This window comes from Jaculus jaculus, chromosome 17 (genome assembly GCF_020740685.1).
Source record: "Jaculus jaculus isolate mJacJac1 chromosome 17, mJacJac1.mat.Y.cur, whole genome shotgun sequence".
In the NCBI taxonomy this organism is placed as follows: domain Eukaryota; kingdom Metazoa; phylum Chordata; class Mammalia; order Rodentia; family Dipodidae; genus Jaculus; species Jaculus jaculus.
Genome location: NC_059118.1, coordinates 6,831,125 through 6,846,459, shown reverse-complemented (window position 1 = coordinate 6,846,459; position 15,335 = coordinate 6,831,125). Strand labels below are relative to the sequence as shown.

At 43.2% G+C, this 15,335-nt stretch overlaps 1 protein-coding gene across 10 annotated transcripts in view; it reads left to right on the top strand.

Moving 5' to 3' along the window:
• Golga4 (golgin A4) overlaps positions 1 to 15,335 on the top strand; it is a 92,625-nt gene that overhangs the window by 64,112 nt on the left and 13,178 nt on the right. For 6 of the 10 annotated variants that reach the window (XM_045136300.1, XM_045136298.1, XM_045136299.1 and 3 more), the window contains 5 exons: positions 4,516 to 4,629; positions 6,626 to 6,646; positions 6,800 to 6,868; positions 9,733 to 9,808; positions 12,548 to 12,651. In XM_045136300.1, coding sequence (XP_044992235.1) covers positions 4,516 to 4,629; positions 6,626 to 6,646; positions 6,800 to 6,868; positions 9,733 to 9,808; positions 12,548 to 12,651 — 384 coding nt within the window. Of the gene's footprint in view, positions 1 to 4,515; positions 4,630 to 6,625; positions 6,647 to 6,799; positions 6,869 to 9,732; positions 9,809 to 12,547; positions 12,652 to 15,335 lie in introns of those variants that run through there. The other 4 variants (XM_045136301.1, XM_045136297.1, XR_006633966.1 and 1 more) reach the window with 3 other exon arrangements.

The window sequence follows — 15,335 nt, the reverse complement described above, 5'->3', positions numbered from 1 at the left end:
TTCTTACTTTTCAGATGTAGAGAGATATTTTTGTTCAGAACTGTCCATACTAGTTTCAGTCTGATGGGTTTCTGCCAGGAGCAGGAATATGCTTCCAGATAGATTCCACTCCAGTTATAGCCCGCTTCCTGATTTGAAGTGACTGGGAGTGACCAAGGGAAGAAGATTCCCTTCTGCTTCCTGCCCACAGAGACATGCTGGGCTGAGAGAATTAGCCCAAGGACTGAGCGCTTGTGCATGGGCCAAGTCTAAGTGCAGTCATTATGTGGTGGAGTGTGGCTGCCCAGCCTCTGACCAGTGTCTTTCCAGGAGGGAAAGTTAACTTCACTCCATCCAACTCAGTTTCAGAGATTTTGCTGATCTCCAAAGGAAAGAAAAAGAAAGAAATAATGGAATGTATCACCCACATGTTTTCTGTTCAGTAGAAGGTTATTTCTTAGTGTTTACACTTAACACAGTGCCCTGGTACCATAAGAGAAGCATAAATGCTAGCTAGAACTTTAAACCCTAAGAATGTTTCAAATATAAAACAATTAAATTATTCTCTGTTGGGTTTTTATTCTCTGTAAGGTTACTCCCAGCATCTTTCATTATTTGCCAAGAAACATTTGATATTCAAAGAAAAATCCTAACCATAACTGTCTGTGTCAGCAGTAGACTTCTGAGCTAAGAACAGATTCTAGTTATGATCATAATTAATTTTAAATGTAATTGAAATGGCTAAAATTCCAGAATGTGCAATGCCATCTTTATATAACTTGCAAGCTTAAATTTCATTATGAAAAGGTTTAAATAATTTCATGTTTTCTTGTATTTCCAGAGTATATTTGTACTGTTTTAAAATATAAAGCCAGGGAGCTGGAGAGATGGCTTAGTGGTTAAGGCACTTGCCTGTGAAGCCTAAAAACTCATGTTCAAATCACTACGTACCACATAGCCAGACACACAGTGATGCAAGCACGCAATGTCATGCATGCGCCTTGGGTGTGCACATGTCTGGAGTTTGTTCACAGCAGGCTGAAGGTCCTGGCAAGCCCATTCCTCTCTCTCTCTCTCTCTCTCTCTCTCTCTCTGTCTTTCTCTTTCTCTCTTTGCCTTGTTCTCTCTCAAAAATAAAAATAATTAAAAATATGTGTAAAGCCAGTCATGATAGTGCGTGTCTGTAGTCCCAGCAATCTAGAAACTGAGGCAGAAGGATCAGGAATTCAAGGCCAGCTTTGGCTGTATAATGAGATGGAGGCCAGTCTGGCTTACATAAGAAATTGTCTTAAAAAACAAACATGAAAGGTGGCTCTGACACAGTATATAGTGCATTAGATGTCCAATGATGAAAACAAAGCAAATAAACATGTAAACTACGGTCACTTCCTGAATGCTTAGAGAATGCTGGAGTTGGAGTTTATCTTCTGTTTGTTGTCATCTTTTTGCTTTTTTTAAGAAGGAAAAGCAAGTTCGGCACAGTTACATGTAACATGATAGAGCAGAGACTCGTCATTGCCTTTACATATTCCTTAAAGACTATCTTCTCCCCATAATTCTCCCCAGAAGGGAACCATGAGAAAGCAGCAGCTGTGAGCCACAGCTCGTGAAGTCAGAGTGTTTCTTTTATCTGCAGGGGGTGAGCGCTTCCGCTGCTCCAGAGTTCTCTGCTGTGAGCTAGTACTGTGTGTCTGTCGATGTGGCTCGTGGTCACAGCAGACCTCTGTAGGTCTAGGAGTGGGGGAGCAGGAAGAAAGTAGCTGTAGGCATGCTGACATGGTTCCTTGGAAATGAGTTGTAGACAAGGGGCTGAGAGATAGCCCTCCGAATTTATATCTCGAAGGTAGAGCAGCTGGGCTGGGGAGAGGGGTAGATTCTTCTCCAAGTTCCTTCCTGAGCCTTAAGACCATCACAGGCCTTTACAGTTATAAGGGAAATCATGAATGTGGGCCACACGGTAATTTAAATTGTCTGAAAATGACATTTTAAAAAGTGGACTTTATTCTAATACTATATCATAACTAAGCCAATCTACATATTTTTGTTTCAACATAAGAAATCAACATAAGAAGTTTTGAGACCTTCCTCTTTTTTCTTTACCCTGTGCTTTTACTTTTGTTTTTCCCCTTGAGAAAATATGCTGTCACATTGTTATCTCAGTGATGACACTGTAGAATGCTGCGTCTTCCCATCAGTTGAAAGCCCCTCGCCTACAGGCGTCCGTGTGTGGTCCTGGCGGGAGGTGCTTGGATTTGTTTCACTAGAACAGCGGCTGACTCGTAGCTCACTCTGGGATGTGGCTTGCTGTTGCCGTTGCCGTTGCCGTTGCCGTTGCCGTTGCCGTTGCCGTTGCCGTTGCCATGTCTCTCAGTCTTCTCCTTCCCGCTGCACTGTTGCCACCGGTCATCTGGTGCAGACTGTTGTCATGTCCCATCCTTCCCTACAACACACTTATCTGTTTCTGTCGGGATGGTTTTCTGCCTTGAAACCAAGGTCTGATCACGAATATGTCCTTTGGCTTCCTGTGGTCCCGGGGTCACCTCCCCAGTGCAGTCTGTGCTCCAGTCCCAGTCGGCCGCGCTCGCTCTCCCCGTGCCTCGCCTGCGCGCGGTGCCTGGCACCACACCCCACACTGTGAGAGCCCGTGCACATGCTCGTCTCGAGCTTTGAGTTAGAAAAAAGAATTGAAACAAATTGCTTGGCTAAAAGATCAACATATAAAATGTATTTGAGCATGCCATATAATGAAAATTGTTCTTAACCTTGTTCTTTCTTTCACTCCTTTCTTTGTTTTTTTTTTTTGTTTGTTTTTTTTAAGAATTATAAACATCATTAGGAACAATTCTTTCTCTTACTGTTTTCTTTTCTTTAGCTGTACTAAGGACCCAGCAACGTGTACATGCCAGGCAGCCACTCGACCACTGGCAGCCCCACAACTGTGTTTTAGATGAGCAGTAACTCATCAAGGTTCTACTTTAATTCTTCCAAAGCTTACCTTCAGCTGGGTGTCCTGCAGCTGTCAGTGGAGATGCCAGACAGCTAAATGTCTCCACGTGCCTCACTGAATAAGCACCTGAGGCACCTCGGTTACGTGGACACAGGCAGCACAGGGGCATTAACCCCGAGCAAGGGCAGTCGTTCATAGGGCTTCCTGGGCGGTAATGATTCAGGAGTGGAGGCTAGCCACCACAGATCGCTTCTGCCATAGAGAAGGTGTTTTTGTTTCAGTCTAAGAAATGTTCATGACAAGTAGCTGCTTTAAAATTAGATTGTCAGGCCGGAGAGATGGCCTACAGGTTAAGGCATTTGTCTACAAAGCCAAAGGACCCAGATTTGATTCCCCAGTACCCATGTAAGCCAGAAGCACAAGGTGGTGCTTGTGTCTGGAGTTCATTTTCAGTGGCTACAAGCCCTGGCATGCCCCTTCTCTTTATCTGCCTCCCTCTCTCTCAAATAAATTTTAAAAAAATTAAATAGAAATTTTTTAAAAAGATTAGATTGTCCAGGTGACCTGTGGCTCATTTATTGTGTCTTTGAGAATGGTATTCTTATTTCTGAAAAGTCAGCATGTGTTAAATTGGGTGCCTGTTGTGCTGGTTTTCCTTGTTCAGTCTCTTATTCAGCACTTATCTTCATTTGTCAGATCAGATCAATATTCCAGTTCTAAATGTTCCTTTAGCACAAAGGTTATTCCAAGATTTATAAGGCTGAGGAGAGTCTAGATTGCTGTGTACGTTAAATCTCAGCCATCACCACATAAACAAGGAGTGTGAGGTGGGCGGCAGCCCCTCGCCTGGGCAGTCACATCAGAATGCTGATTTGCATATCAGATTTTTCCAAATAGACTGTGGGGCTGAAAAGTCAGCTATTGCCCTTTTTAGTTCAGCCTTGTTAATTTCTTCAAAGTTTGGGCAAATGAAGAAATGGCATTGCATACCTACATGGTGGGCAGGTTATAGTTGAATATTTTACCCTGAAAAACTCTTGGTTTGGTTTGGGCATGGGTGTGTACACAATGTGTAGGTTTACCAAGCTATAACGAAAGAACCCACTATTGACCTACCCACCCTACCCAAGGACGGTGAAGAAAATGAGTCCAAACAGGTCCACAGCTTCTGGTGACCAGTAAATTGTGAGCTGTGTAGGAAAATGGTACTTTATGAATTTTTTCAGGCAATCACACCCCACCATAGAGAAGGACAGCATCTTAAAGCAGGATGTGTATTGTAGTTCTGTTCCCATACTCTTACACTGCTCATGCTGAAACACTGGCAGGGTTTAGAGGGAACAGCTTGGTACACTGTCAGTTGAGAACAGAGGGATGAGAGCAGAAGAATGACATCCTGGAAATAATGTACAGCACTGAGAAAGACGTAGAGATAAATTGGGGCACAAAGGAAACTTCCAAGCACAGTAATAAACAAAAATCAGAACCATGTGCTTTAGAAACTCATTTTTCTACATCATACTCCTTCTACAACTTTTTTTTTTTTGGTGTCATTAACATTTTTTTGTTGTTGTTTTTAAATTCTTAAGGCCCGCGAAGAGGAAATGACTGCAAAAGTTAATGACCTCCAGACTCAGCTTGAGGAATTGCAGGAGAAATACGAACACAAGCTACAGCAAGAAGAGCAGGCCGGCAGCCATAGCGTGAGTGGACTTTGTTGTTTCACACGCTGCTGGAAAGATTGTCACTCCCATGCTTTGACTGCCTGCTACTCACTGACGTACTTGGTCTCATCTAATTCCAACGGAAGCTCTGAAGATTCTTGCTTCCATTGAAACCACACAGCTAAGATTCAAAAAGGTTGAGTGAAACAGTGTTCATGTCTTGTTCGTGGCCCGGATGCATATGCTGAGGGAGTCGACTTTGGAAAGTTAGACTTATTCAGAGAGAGCTGGCGCTGCACCTCTAGGCAGTTGGTGTAACCCCAGACTTGGATGTGTGGATCCTCCAGGTTGACACGTACATCACACATGGCTTCTTGCCTTGCTGCGCACTCCTCAGGTGTGCGCCCGGCAAGCGTGAGGTCCCAGGCCAGGAGCCTGACACGGACCCCGTCTTATTTCTGCCATGCCCTGTCCTAGGCTGCTCTTTTCTTAGCATTGTCTGAGGGTCTTGGGAAACAAGTGAGCACTTTATCCTTGAGAGGACTCAGTTCAGAGCATTTCTTGCCAGACATTGGTTTTCTCAACAGTTCCGTGGGTCACTTTTCCAAAATGCAGAAAAGTGGTGCTTATGAGAGGACTTTGCTGTGCAGTCCTCCTTACGAAGTATGTCTCAGTTACAAGCTCAGTTACTAAGCAAGTGGAATGGACCAGTTCTTTCTAAAGGGAACTGTTCTGTTTATTTATCGTTTGGTCATGACCTGACTATACCTGGTTACATATTACATACTGCTTCCTATGAGACATAATACCTGCATTTGACCAACATGAGTGTCCCTCAGTATCAGAGTTAATGTTGGATACATCGGTTCTTCGGCCAGTGTCAGGATGCCACAGAGCACTGAACATTATGAAACTCGAATCCAAAAGATCCTGAGTTCTTTTTCTTGTTTTAACAGAAAGGGGAGAAAATGCTAATTTTATTTCTACGATAAACAATATTATTTTTTGTTTTATTCTTTATGAAATTTTATCCTTTTCTTTCTTGGCATCTTTTCATGCTTCTTCCTTTTGTTTTTGTTTGAGGTAAGGGCACCACTGTGATGCCAAGACTGGTTTAGAACTGCTAGTTTGAGAGAACAGTCCTCTTGCCTCAGCCTCAGAAGTCTCTAGAGCTGCAGGCATGCTCTACCGTGGTTCTAAATGATCTTGGATCGCAAGTGCCCAAGACATGGTTATGCTTAGTGCAGACTGGACCCTCAGAGACAGTGTTTCAGAAGTTTCCCTTATAGGTGTAAATGTTTAATTCCAAAAAACTCTACAAGCAACGCATGACCATGCTCTTGTAGAAGGTCAGTTGAAGCAGGAGCATGCCAAGTCAAGGCTGTGGGGCAGGCGGCCACCTTCCTCAGCTGTAGTCTTTGTTAGAAGCTTGGTGCAGAGACTTTCACTCTTCTGTTTGTCCATGCTGTGCATAGATATTTTATGTAACAAAGCAGACCAGGTTTAAAAGCAGATACTTTAAATTGCCCTATCTCAGTTCTGGCCTCTGTCTCTGCATGTGTATGTATATTGTAGGTGTGATGTTTGGTGTGGTGTGTATGTAGGGTGTGCACACTGTGTGCACACTCCCTGCATGATCATTCGGAGGCCATAGGAGAACATTGGGTGTCCTCCTCTTTTCCCTTATCCATGTGTTTCCTTGAGATGGAGTCTCTGAACTGGGAACTGCTATTTGGTTGTTGGCTGGTTTTCTTCTGGCCAAACTGAATGAGCAGACTGCCCCAGCAATTGTCTCGAGGATCCCTAAAAGCCTGGATGTATAGCATATGTAGCTGTTCTTGCGGGTGCCAGAGGTCGAGCTTGAAGCACGTCAGGCCCTCACGCGGGTGCAGCATGTGCTCTTGCCCAGCCCCGCCTAGTCACTCTTTTGAAATGGGAAAATGACTGCCTGGCTCCTTGTAATCTCATACTGTTAGTTTTATTGTTTTCTTGTAAATGTAATTCTGTACACTCTTCTTTTCTTTCCAATTTTCAGGTAGCAATTATGGAACTACAGGTAAAATTCATTTTTTCATTGAATTTGACTGAAAATGCTGCATTTTTGGACCACGCTTCTCTTATAAATACATAAAAACCACAAGCAATATGGAAATGTGTTTGGGCAGTGTTCACACCCATCTTCATTTAGGATCTGACTTTGTTCTTTCAGACACAACTAGCACAGAAGACGACTCTCATCAGTGACTCCAAGCTGAGAGAGCAGGAGTTCAGAGAACAGGTACGGCGCGGGCCCGTGGGGCTGGTGTGGCACGGCGCGGGCTCGTGTGCCTGATGCTGGTGTGAACTTGTCGGAGAACAGGCACAGGCTTATGGGACTGATGTTGGTGTATTTATGGATCTCAACCATTTTGTTAAATTATTTAATAGTAATTCAGTAATGGCTTTGAAATTCTTTGGCCCCATACACAAAGTTTGATTTTCAAATCCAGAGTGCTGGTGGGAATTTCTATAAAGTTACGGTTACATATATTTACATAAGAACAGTTGCATCCTTTTATTTCTAGTGCTTAACATTTTTCAAAATATATTTTTAAGCTGGGGGTGGTGGCGCTCGCCTTTAATCCTAGCACTCGGGAGGCAGAGGTAGGTAGATTACCGTGAGTTCAAGGCCACCCTGAGACTACATAGTGAATTCTAGGTCAGCCTCAGCTAGAATGAGACCCTACCTCGAAAAACCAAGGGGAAAAAAATATGTGTGTGTATGTGTGTGTATGTGTGTGTGTATGTATGTATGTATGTATGTGTGTGTGTGTGTATGTATGTATGTATGTGTACATATATATATATATTTTGTTGTTGTTGTTGTTTACTTATTTGAGAGGGAGAAAGAAGCAGAGGGAGAGAGAGAGAATGGGTGTGCCAGGGCCTCTAGCCACTGTAAACGAACTCCAGATGCATACACCCCCTTGTGCATCTGGCTTACTTGGGTTTTGGGGAGTTGAACTGGGATCCTCTGGCTTTGCAGGCAAATGCCTTAACCACTAAGCCTTCTCTCCAGCCCCATGCTTACCATTTTTTTTTTAAATTTTTTTTTTTTTTATTTGAGAGCGACAGACACAGAGAGAAAGACAGATAGAGGGAGGGAGAGAGAATGGGCGCGCCAGGGCTTCCAGCCTCTGCAAACGAACTCCAGACGCGTGCGCCCCCTTGTGCATCTGGCTAACGTGGGACCTGGGGAACCGAGCCTTGAACTGGGGTCCTTAGGCTTCACAGGCAAGCGCTTAACCGCTAAGCCATTTCTCCAGCCCATGCTTACCATTTTTAATAATAATTTATATGTAGTTATATTATTGCATTATATTAAGTAGTTTTATATGTATATAATAAATACAGTGTTTTTTTTGGTTTGTCAAAGGGAAAATATACTGACATCAGTCATTAGTGCTTTATTCTAGTGGCTAATGTATTCTAATTTTAAATGATTTATTCATATAATACCCATGAGCCATATATACAACAGTTTATCTGCTAGTGTGCACAGTTCCAACATATAACAGAGGCATGCACACACAACTCTTGTGTCTGTGTGCATTTGTGTGTGTGTGCGCACGCGTGCATCCATGTTTGTGTGGCATGATCCTTATGAAGTATTTCCCCAAACTCTGGAGAAATAGTAGCTCAAATTAGTAGACTAAATTTCCCGAGATGTTCCAGTTCTCTTAAAATGCACACAGATGGAAATACTGATAATCATTGAAACTGGGTGCATGTTTGAAAATCTTCATGATGTTTTTAAAAGTGCATAAAGATAGGTTCTTGGAGGCTAGGCATGGTGCTACATGCCTTAATCCCAACACTCAGAAGGCAGAGGTAGGAGGCGCATCATGAGTTTGAGGCCACCCTGAGACTACATAGTGAATTCCAGGTCAGCCTGAGCTAAGTGAAACCCTACCTTGAAAAACCAAAAATAAAATAAAAGAGAGAGAGAGAGATAGGTTCTTGGTTGCATTGTTCCTTTATTTTCTATTTCTCTGTTGTTTTAAATTTTCAATTTTATTCTCAAGTCTGTTCCATTAAAACTCATTCTCTAAGCATCTTCAAAACAGTTATAGCATAGCATTTTTTAAAATGGACATAGCATAAAATTTGCCTCCTTATTTAAACCCCATGCCCATTAAGCATTCACTCCCTGTTACCTCCTGCCTTCAGCCCCTGCCAACTGTTAAGCTTCTGTGTGTCTGGACTTGCTTGTTTTGGGCTTTTCCTGTAATGGAGCTGTGCACCACATGACCCATTAAGTCATCTTCAGAAGTGAGACTTAGCATCGTGTCTACAAGACCCACCACTGTGTATTAGTACCTGGGTCCCTCTCGGGAGCAGTGTCTGAGTAATGAATGCCCTGTTGTGTGATATATCACATTCCATGTAGCCGTTCTTCAGTTGGTCAGTATTTGGGTTGTTTCTATCCTTTGTAGTGTTGCAGGAGCATTGGTGCACAAGTTTTTGTGTGAACACTTGTTTCCAGCCCTTTTGGCTATGTCCCTAGGAGTGGCATTGCTAGATTCTAAAGCCTTTCTGTGTTTAACTTCTTGAAAAACTACTTTCCAAATTGTTTTTCATAGCAGTGGCACTATTTTTTATTCTATCAGTAATGTGTAGGGACCGCAACTCTTCTGCCTCCCTGGCAGCAGGTTTTATTGACGCCATCTGTGTGGCGTGAAGCCGTTTCTGCTCGTGAGTCCCGCGGCTCTGCAGTGGTCGAGGACGCGGACGGCCCCCGCCGCGGTCTGCTGCTCCGCTCGCCTCCTGCAGCGCCGGCGCGCTCGCCGCTGCCTCGGGCTCTCTTTGCACTGGCTTACTCTCCGCTCCTCTGTGTAGTCTGCCTACCAGACGAGTGATTTGCAGGGTTTCCCCCTTCTGCAGGTCGACTTTCACACTTGATGTGTTCTTTGATGTGCCGAGCGTTTCATCTTCATGAAAGCCAGTGTGCACACTTGCTCTTTTCTGCCTGCGCTTTTGGTACCTGGCGAGGAAACTGTTCATGTTACTTGTGGTGCTTGTACTGTGCAGTAGCCACAAATCTCTTCTCATGTGCACAGTTTCCATACGGATTTCATGATGTGGTTTGAATATTATTTTTAGATTCACAATTTAGAAGACCGTTTAAAGAAGTATGAAAAGAATATATATGCAACAACAGTGGGCACGCCTTACAAAGGTAAGAGTGATTTTCATTCCATGTACCTGTGGTTTCCTATTCCAGGAGATGTATTAGCAATTTTTATTTTTGTCTTTGCTGATTTATATTCTTAGTGTTGTTTTTTTTTTTTTTACTTTTTAATTATTTTATTAATTGACCAATATTACATACACTTATTGCTAGCATCACAATATTTTGAAATACAAACTCACTGTGAAATGCCTAGATTGAGCTCATTACCTCACATACTTAACCTTTTTGTAGTGAAAACAATTAGTCTGCTCTCAGTGATTTCCAAGAAAGCAACATTATTACCCGTAGCCATGGCATTTATACAACAGGTCTCGAACCTACTTCCCCAAACTAAACTTTTACATCCTTTCAACAAAGGTGCCTCCATCCGTGCTGAGCTCATAGCTGCTGGTCGCCGCTATTCTGTTCTGTTCTTGGGATATGCCCTCTTTTTTTTTTTGTTTTTTTTGAGGTAGGGTTTCACCGTAGCCCAGGCTGACCTGGAATTTACTACATAGTCTCAGGGTGGCCTCGAACTCACAGCGATCCTTCTATCTCTGCCTCCCAAGTGCTGGGATTAAAGGCGTGCGCCACCACTCCCAGCTGACCACATCTCCTGAGATCCCACATGTAAGTGAAGCTGTGATGTTTGTCTTCTTGTGATTGCGTACGGCCTCCTTTACCGTCTTTACACTGCCCGGTGTCGGGATTTGTTTCCTTCGTTAACGGCAGAAAAGAGTTGTATTCTAACTCCTGCATGGTTTTTAGAATTTTTGTATTTTCCTTCATAAAATTGTTGATATCAGTGAGTTTTAAGGAAAGAATGACAGTAATATAAAACAAAAATCAATTCACAATTCTTCAAAAAAAAAAAAAAGCCTCAACCTCACATTTAGCTGAGATTTCAGGCATGTGCCACCAGGCCTGACTCAGATTAAAATATTTGAAAAACACAATGGCATTAATATTTTACATACTTTTCATATTATTTTAGCCACCCAGCATTTCTTTTGGGGGGTGTGGAGTATGTGTGGTGTGTGGGTATGTGTATGGCATATGTACTATGTCTGTAGATGTGAGCACACAGGCACTTGCGTGCCGAGGCCAGAGAGGACACTGGCCGCCTTCGCCAGGCTTCCTTCCACCTTGTGTGCTCGAGGCGCCGTCTGTGGTGCCAGTGGAGCCACCATTCTCTGGCTGACCAGCTGACCAGCAAGCCCAGGAGTCTCTCCTCTCTTTGGCCAGTCAGTGCTGGGATGGCAGCTGCACCTGGTTCCCAGGCTTGTGCAAGGACTTAACCACTGAGAAATCTCCTCAGCCCCATCTTGTATTTGAAAAGACTTTTTAAAAAATTCAATTCAAGCTTTCGGAGCGCTGCTGAGGCATCTGGGGAGCCCATTTCCTGTTGCAACAGATAAAGGATGTTTGCACCTTAAAAACAATTCTGATCAAACCAAGTACATGGAGGTTAAAGTGCTGAGAAGAACTAGAATGAGTCTTGTATACTGACTCCATGATGAAATGATAGTGATAACAACGGCTGCGAGAGACTAGGCAGGGTTCTTAGGAGGGAAATAAGGGGACAGACATGTACTGCCCTGTCATGTAAAATAGAGGAGGGAAATAAGGGGACAGACATGTACTGCCCTGTCATGTAAAATAGAGGAGGGAAATAAGGGGACAGACATGTACTGCCCTGTCATGTAAAATAGAGGAGGGAAATAAGGGGACAGACAGGTACTGCCCTGTCATGTAAAATAGAGGAGGGAAATAAGGGGACAGACAGGTACTGCCCGGTCATGTAAAATAGAGGAGGGAAATAAGGGGACAGACATGTACTGCCCGGTCATGTAAAATAGAGGAGGGAAATAAGGGGACAAACATGTACTGCCCTGTCATGTAAAATAGAGGAGGGAAATAAGGGGACAGACATGTACTGCCCTGTCATGTAAAATAGAGGAGGGAAATAAGGGGACAAACATGTACTGCCCTGTCATGTAAAATAGAGGAGGGAAATAAGGGGACAGACAGGTACTGCCCTGTCATGTAAAATAGAGGAGGGAAATAAGGGGACAGACAGGTACTGCCCGGTCATGTAAAATAGAGGAGGGAAATAAGGGGACAGACATGTACTGCCCTGTCATGTAAAATAGAGGAGGGAAATAAGGGGACAAACAGGTACTGCCCTGTCATGTAAAATAGAGGAGGGAAATAAGGGGACAGACATGTACTGCCCGGTCATGTAAAATAGAGGAGGGAAATAAGGGGACAAACATGTACTGCCCTGTCATGTAAAATAGAGGAGGGAAATAAGGGGACAAACAGGTACTGCCCTGTCATGTAAAATAGAGGAGGGAAATAAGGGGACAGACATGTACTGCCCTGTCATGTAAAATAGAGGAGGGAAATAAGGGGACATACAGGTACTGCCCGGTCATGTAAAATAGAGGTGCCAGAAGGAGAGGAGGAGGAGATGAGAAATGAGTTTGTCATAGTTCCCCCCTCCGCTCCCCCCCCCCCCGTATCCCTGTGGCAATGTTCAGTGTGAGCGTATGTGCACAGCAGAACTAAAGTGACCTTGACTACATGTTACAGAGAGGGACAGATCCACTCATTATAACTCGGCGACTATCAGAGCAACACCTTGTCTGTTCCATTGGTTGTTTTCCAATATGTGTATTTTCTAAATGACAAGTAAGTTACTTGGTTTTGATTTTATAATTTGGTTTTTCTTTCATTTGACAGGTAGCAATTTATATCATACTGATGTCTCACTGTTGGGAGAACCTACCGAATTTGAGTACTTGCGGAAAGTGCTTTTTGAATATATGATGGGTCGTGAGACTAAGGTAAAATTGATGTGTGTTGATGTGATTTTAGACTTGCATTAAATTCTGTATTACTTTTAATACATCTATTGAGTCCTCTGCTCACTAAGAGACCAGACACACTAACAAGAAATAGCTAACCTATTTTATTACTCAATAGAAATGAATTAACGGGAAAATATTGCTGTTTGCTACATTAACTAAATATTAATGTTAAGTACTGATACGTGACTGCAGCACGATCGAGACGCAGCTTCCGTTACATCAGGAGTAAGGTTTTAAAAGGAGTCAGTTGTGAAATATGGCTCCTTTTCCTTTTGTCTTCAATAGTAAAATTAGAAAAATAGAGGCAGAGTTTTTTTGTTTGTTTTTGTTTTTTGCTTTGGTTTTTCGAGGTAGAGACTCTCTGTAGCCCAGACTGATCTGGAATTCACTATGTAGTCTTAGGCTCGCCTTGGACTCACGACATCCTCCTACCTCTGCCTCCTAGGTGCTGAGATTAAAGGAGTAAGCCTGGAAATAGATGATGCTTTAAAAAAATATATTTTATGTATGCATTTATGAGAGAGAAAGAGGCTGTGGGGGGAGGGGCTCACCTCCAGCCATTGCAAATGAATTCCAGACACATGCACCACCACGCCCCGCCCCGCCCTGCCCCGCCCCACATGCATCTGGCTTATGTGGGTCCTGGAGAATCAAACCGGGATCCTTTGGCTTTGCAGGCAAATGCCTTAACTGCTAAGCCATTTATGCAGCCCCAATAGATGGTATATTTAAGGAGAGTTTAGGATACTGTGGCTAGCCTTACGAGTCACCATGATTAACAGTGGCCACTAAGGACTATTTAGAGACAATTTACTTCTTATTTTATTATTCAATGCATCTCCACATGTGGATATTGATCATTTTTTGAGTTACCACATTGTATGATTAGCCAGTTTCTTTTCTAGAGTGTAGCTCTTACTGTAAGATGGTTGACTGTAGTCTCATTTGTATCCTCTGTCATGTTTTCTAAAGAGCCTTCTACTCTATTAGACCTTTGATAATATATCTTAAATGGAATTAAATGATCTTATGTAAATTCATGAGCCTTTCATCAAGAGGTTTTAATGCTTATCAGTTTGTTTCTGACGCTGCTCAAGCTTTTTGCCTTCATGGAATTCCATGTTGTCTGCCATTCTCCTTGTCTGCCTGTGACAGTGCGGTTTCTGCCGCTGCCATCCATGCTCTGATACCCAGCTGTGGTTTGAGTCTAGGATGCCAGAGCCCGTTCAGGCATTGTTTTGGCCAATAACATTTAAGACCAAAAACAACAAGGGCATAAGAAAATATCTTAAAATAATGTGAATTTCTAGCTTGCAGACTTATGAGACACCAGGAGTCATATTACTAGAAGTCATTTGAGCCCTCAGTGTTTATAGAAAGTGTGCTTCCTCACATCAGGTCAGTGTGACGGTGAATATTTTTGTGTTTGGAATTTTGAGATAAGGTCTTGCTATTTAGCCCACCCATGTTCCCAAAAGCTGGGCTTACAGGCCTGCACCACCATATCTGGTCATCAGTTTCAGGTTAAAGCAATACAATCCTGAACATGTATCACAGAGAGAGATTAATTCACAGTAATTCTGTGTCTTTATTTTCCCTTAACCACTGTATTAGTATTCCCATTGTTGTGAGAAAACCTGGCAAAAACAACTCAAGGAAGGAGAGTCATTTTGGCTCAGATTGGAGGTCTAGTCAGTCCGTCGTGGCTGGGAAGCTGTGGCACCAGGAACATGAGGCAGCTGGTCTCCCTGTGTCCGTAGTCAGGATGCAGAGAGATGGTTGCCGGTGCTCAGCTCCTTTCTCTTTTTATTCAAGACCCCCACCCCACTGAGGGTGCCCCCTTATGGTTTGGATCTTCTTTCTTCAGTTAGTCCTTTCCGCAAACAGGTGTATTTCACCAGCTGCTGCTTCTGGATCTTGTACATGTTTGTGAACTGACATCTCTACATAGTTTCCAAACTCTGGAAGAAGGCTTGCTGAGTCCTGCAGTTAGTTTTAGGGAGTGACGGAGCCAGCTGAGAGGGATGTCCTGAGGCTCAAGCATTCCCGTGTGCAGACGTCTCCTGTCTTTATCTTCTGTTGTGCATACTTGGCTACTGAAAGTGAAGAACAGTCTTTAATCTTGTCATTACATTTCCTGTGTAAACACTGGAATTGGAAGCAGTTTAACTTATTTCACCTTTATTGAGCACTTAGTACACATGACTGTTTATCATCACCCTAGATAGAAAAGTGGAACCAGACACCACCATCTCTTGAGTTTAAAATCCGAGAGTGGCTTTGTTCGTAGGTAACTTTGAAGTGCACTCTGTGGTAAGGCCTGTAACAGGGATTCACTGTTGGGGAAGGGTCACGAAGGACATCCTGAGAAGGTGCTGTGTACACTGGACTTTAAGCACGGAGTAGAGTTCAACCAATGAACTGGGACAGAAGGGGCATCCCAGACAGAAAGTCTGAGGCAGAAAATGATGCTTGGTCCAGATGGAGCCCTGGATCTGTGAGGTAGAACTGAGGGCTATACAGTCTTGAGGGGTAAATTGTTGATGCTTTGAATAGCTTTACATGTATGTGTTGCATGGAGGGTAGTTGTAAAATCTTTGAGCAAGGCTGACAAGATTAGAACTGGTTGTAGACACATCTTTTGCTGGTTCACTTAATTT